This window comes from Otolemur garnettii, unplaced genomic scaffold (assembly GCF_000181295.1).
Source record: "Otolemur garnettii isolate 467f Iridium unplaced genomic scaffold, OtoGar3 scaffold00002, whole genome shotgun sequence".
Lineage (NCBI taxonomy): Eukaryota > Metazoa > Chordata > Mammalia > Primates > Galagidae > Otolemur > Otolemur garnettii.
The window spans coordinates 5822095-5827488 of NW_003852397.1; the positions used below are offsets into that span (position 1 = coordinate 5822095).

The 5394-nt window shown below is 43.8% G+C and overlaps 1 protein-coding gene across 1 annotated transcript in view; it reads right to left on the reverse strand.

The window, feature by feature from the left end:
* Positions 1-5394, reverse strand: part of PPIL6 (peptidylprolyl isomerase like 6) — a 34212-nt gene that overhangs the window by 13763 nt on the left and 15055 nt on the right. The window contains exon 6 of the mRNA XM_003781813.2: positions 2285-2341. Coding sequence (XP_003781861.1) covers positions 2285-2341 — 57 coding nt within the window. The remainder of the gene's footprint in view (positions 1-2284; positions 2342-5394) is intronic.

The window sequence follows — 5394 nt, forward strand, 5'->3', positions numbered from 1 at the left end:
TAAGGAACAGAAAATATCCATGTATTCACTATTCATTAGATGAAAGTGGATCATCGTAACAGTCTTCGTCCTCACTGCCTTCGTGTTGAGTGGGCTGAGGAGGACAGGGAAGAGGAGGAAAAGGCACTGGCCTTGCTAGCTTGGGCTGGCAGAGGCAGAAGAGGTACGGGGAGCAGGAGAGGCCGGCACACTCAGTGCAACGCTACAGAAGCCCCAGCATCATTTCCACTTGAAATTTCCACTTGCTTTTTCACTTTTCTAAAAACGTTTCTATATGGCACCAATCCTTGTTCTATCATTTGCTCTGGTTTTTGGACCCACAGCATAGGAGGGAGCAAGTTGTACAAGTTAAAAAGAGTCTTCAATAACTGGAACTCTTCTGCCAGACTGTCTATGTCGATTTATTTTCTGCACGGCTTCTTCGGCATCCTCTTCCTCATCATCTGGCACTGGTTTGGAACTGGCACTCATCGCCATCAAGTTATCTTCTATTAATTCCTCCCATGTTGTGTCTGTTAGCGCTCGAATTTCTCTAAGATCCGTATCTGAAACCTTCTGTCTATCTCCACAATCCCTTTCACGGTTTCCTTGATTGGCTCTGTTGTGACCTCTGTCGAGTCACATACCCTATCTGGACACAGTTTTCTCGCACAGGAATTTATTGTTCAGGGTTTCACAGCTTTTTCTACAATATTGATAACATCTTCAATGGGGCAATCCGTCTAGACTTCAACTATCGAGGTTCTCTTCCACCAGGTTGCCGATCCTTTTCATACAATACCACGTATAATGAGCCTTAAGGGTCCTGTGACCCTTGATCTAGAGGCTGAATTAGAGACATCATGTTTGGGGGCAAGCAGACCACTTTGATGCTTTCAATGTTGAACTTATATAGTTGCGGGTGGGCAGCGGCATTGTTTAATATCTATCTATCTATCTGTCTATTTATTTATTTATTTATATTGGCATTGTTTAATATCAAAAGAACTTTAAAAGGAAATCCTTACCTGGCAAGGTACTTCTTGACTTCAGGGACAAAGGATGAAACCAATCTAGAAAAGAAGTTATTGTTGTCCGGGACTTCTTGTTGTGCAACCAAATGACTGTCAGCTGGTGTTTATCTCTTCCCTTCAAGGCTGGAAGGGTTAGCAGCTTTACAGATAAGGGCTGTCCACTTTGTACACCTGACTGCCTTCGCACAGAACGGGAGATCTAGCCTATCCCCTCCTGCCTTAAGTCCTAGTGCTGTTTCTCTTCCTTACCAATATATGTCCTTTGTGGTTTTTTTTTTTACCTCCGAGTAGGGCACTTAAAAACCCGCTTGGGCAGATATCCTTTCTCCTCCATTACTTTCTCAATGACATCTGGGAACGTGTCTGCTGCCTCTTGATTGGCAGAAAGTACTTCTGTTGTCTTGACATTTTAAACCCCTTTCTAAAATTCTCAAATTGTCCTCTGCAGGTGTTAAATTCTCCAGCTTTAGATCCTTTACCTTCCTTTTGCTTGGTCATATGACTTTGCTTTTTCTTGAACCATATTACAGTCCATAGGTATGCCTTACTTTTTGTGGGGGTATGTGTTTTGTTTTTGTTTTGAGACAGGGTATCACTCTGTTGCCCAGGCTGCAATGTGCTGGTATGACCATAGCTCACTACAACATCCAAACTTTTGAGCTCAAGCGATCCTCCTGCCTCAGCCTCCTGAGTAGCTGGGACTATAGGCTGGGACTATAGTATGTGGGACTATACTACCACACTTGGCTAATTTTTTATAGAAACAGGATCGTTCTGTCCAGGCTGGTTGGAGCGCCTAGCCTCAAATGATCTCCTACCTTGGCCTCCTAAAGTGCTGAGATTACAGGACTGAGCCAGCACCTGACCCTGTCATCATTTTTAACTCCCACTTTTACTATTAAGTGTTACCTACAACAATATCTTATTTATTTATTTATTTTTTGAGAGAGTCTCACCCTGTTGCCCTCAGTAAAGTGCTGCAGCGTCACAGTTCACAGTAACCTCCAACTCTTGGGCTTAGGCAATACTCTTGCCTCAGCCTCTGGAGAGCTGGGACTACAGGTGCCTGCCACAAGACGTGGCTATTTTTTGTCATCATTTGGCCGGGGCTGGGTTCGAACCCGCCACCCTTAGTATGTGGGGCTGGCACCCTACTCACTGAGCCACAGGCGCTGCCCAACAATATCTTATTTGTGACTGTGAAACTGTCCCATCTTACTAAGTTTGAAACATCAAATAATATATGACTGATAAAATTTAAGGACACATACCATTAAATGTTGGTCCATAAATCGACTCTCCATTATCTCCTCTTCCAGCTACTATATCTGAGAAACAGCAATAAACAAACATTAGAATTCTCAGATTAAGAAGGAGGTAAAGTATAGTAATGACACAGGAAAAGCAGGACGTTTTCATTTAGGATTTCACTTATACCAATGAGTAGAGTAAGTTACCTAATTGTTTGATAGCTACGCCATGAAAATGAGACTATAACAACTTCTCTTTTATTTTGTAAGTACTCTTTCGTTAATGACCCCATGTTTTTCCCCACAGTACTCTCTTGGGTCGGTTCAATTCTAATGCAAAACCTTTGAAATGATGAAGTATTAAATTGTAATTGTGGTCACCATTTTTAAAAAGTGTGTTCCCATAAATTCTGCTTACTTCATCATTCCACAGTCCAGCTTGCTTTTCAGAAAAATGGAAAAATGAAACTGAGAGGATGAAATGGGAATCATAAGTTGTTTTTAGAATATGAATAAAAACAGCTGCTCTAAAAAGACCTCATGTCCCAACGTTCATTCTCGTTGCTACCGTGTAGTGATAATTCATTTATTTACCCAATATTTTGGAAATAAAGTTCCCTATAATAGTATAAGGAGGGTGTTTATATGACATGCCTGTTTGGCTTAGGCAATGTCCCCAAATATAAAGACTTCTCGAACAAAGTATTTATTTGTTTCTGAAGACAGAATCGCACTCTGTCTCCCCAGCTAGAGTACAGTGGCATCCTCACAACTCACAGCAACCTCAAGCTCCTGGGCTCAAGTGATCCTCCTGCCTTGGCCTCCCCAGTAGCTAGAACTACAGTTGTGGACTACCATGCCTGGCTTATTTTTCTACTTTTTATGAAGACTGGGTTTTACTCCAGGCCTCATGCAATCCTCACCCCTCAGCCTCCCAAAGTCCTAGAATTGTAGGTGTGAGTCACTGTGCCTAGCCTAGTTTTTGTCCATCCACAGCTAAAAGAGAAGCAAAGCTAACTCCGGTGAGACAGAGATGTCTGAGGCCTGTCTCTACCCCCAGCAGGAGAAGCCCTCTCCTTCTCTTAGCTCTGTAGCCTGCCCCCCCCCGTAATATGATGTTCAATAAGTATTTGTGAAGGACTGTGTTGTTTTAACTCAGCATGAGCAATTTACCTGTAATGTAAGCCTTTGCACTATTTTTAAAAGGAGTCTGATGCAACAGCTGCAGTGAGCTATGATTGAACCACTGCACTCCAGCCTGGGTGATAAGAGTAAAACCCCACATCCCATCTTTAAAAAATAAAGTGAGCTAAGAAATATATAAACATATATATGGTACATCCAGTGGTGCAAAGTACTACATACTATAAGAGAAAATAAAGCAGGGTAAAGGATAGGAAGGCAGGAGGGAAGGGGTGCAGAGAGATGAGCGGGGAGGCCAATGGCAGTTTTTAACAGGGGGTTTAGGTAAGCTCCTGCTACGGTGAACTCTGGGAAAAAATCAAAAACAGAGAAGGAGGGGAAGCAAGGTATGCAGACTAGCTGGGCAGAGTGCACCCCAGGCCAAACCAACAGCCAAAGACCTCAAGGCCCACACATGCTTGACTGCTTAGGGAGCAGGTGGAGGCTGGAATGTGGAGCAGAGTGAGGAAGTAGGTGTGGGAAGATGGGATGTGGGGAGTGGAGAGCCTGTGGCATCCCCAAAGGGCGGGCAAAATGCCTGGAAGCATCCTAAGGCATGGCATGAAACCAAATTTAGCTCCTGTGCTCCAAAATTCTACACAGCTCTCTGGGAATCTGACATCTGTAGGGAGAACATTCCCGGAGCTTGGCACTTTCAATATGCCATGTCTCTGAATCCTCACTACATCCTGTGATATTCTTATCATCATTCCCATTTTATAATTAAGAAACTGATTCAGAGATACGAAGTGGCTTCTCCAACTTCTGTGTATCAGAGTTTGGATCTGAATCTAGCAATCCAACCTTTTCCCAAATTGTCCTTAACATCATTGTCTTACTGAAAACATGACCTGTGTTTACCTCAAATAAATAAATAAACAAATATATGAACCCCTTTTTCCAAATCTTGCTTTAGTGGGGAGGGGTGGTAAACCAAACCAAAACAGAACAGAACAGCACAGACAGCCTAGCACACGAGCCTCAGCACTGAATACAGTGCCAGCAGCTGCCATATTGGCCCCATATTGGAGGAATATTTTGTATTTTCTTTTTTGAGACAGAGTCTCACTGTCATCTTTCACAGAGAGCTGTGTCATCACAGCTCACAGCAACCTCAAAGACTTGGGCATAAGTGATTATCTTGCCTCAGCCTCCCAAGTAGCTGGGACTACAGGTGCCCGCTATAATGCCTGGCTGCATTTTTTTTTCTCTGTAGTTATCATTGTTGTTTAGCAGCCTGGGGCCAGGTTCAAACCCACCAGCCCTGGTGTATATGGCTGGCGCCCTAATCACTGAGCTACAGGCGCCGAGCCAGGAGAATTTTTTTTTTTTTTTTTTCAGTTTCTGGCTGGGGCCAGAACCCGCCACCTCCAGTATATGGGGCCAGTGCCCTACTCCTTTGAGTGACAGGCACCGCCCCAGGAGGAATATTTTATACTATTAAAAATTGAAAACCAGGCTGAGCGCAGTAGCTCACACATATAATCCCAGCACTTGGAAGCCTGAGGCAGGTGAATTCCCTGAGCTTATGAGTTTGAGACCAGCCCGAGCCAGAGCAAGAGCCCATCTCTAAAAAATAGCTGGACGTTGTGGCGGGCACCAGTAGTCCCAGCTACTTGGGAGGCGGAGGCAAGAGAATCGCTTAAGCCCAAGAGTTTGAGGTTGCTGTGAGCTATGACGCCACAACACTCTACTGAGGGAGACAAAGTGAGACTCTCTCAAAAAAAACTGAAAGAAACAAAAAAACAAAAATTGAAAACCAGTATGATAAAAACCTAGGCAGACCCTAAGAGTTTTGTTCATTTCTGTTTATTGACATGAGAAGATAAACACCACGTAAGTGGCAAAACACTTAATACAGAAAAACACTTAAAAGTGAGGTTAGGCGGCTCGGAGCCTATAGCTCAACTGGCTAAGGCGCCAGCCACGTACACCTAAGGTGGCGGGTT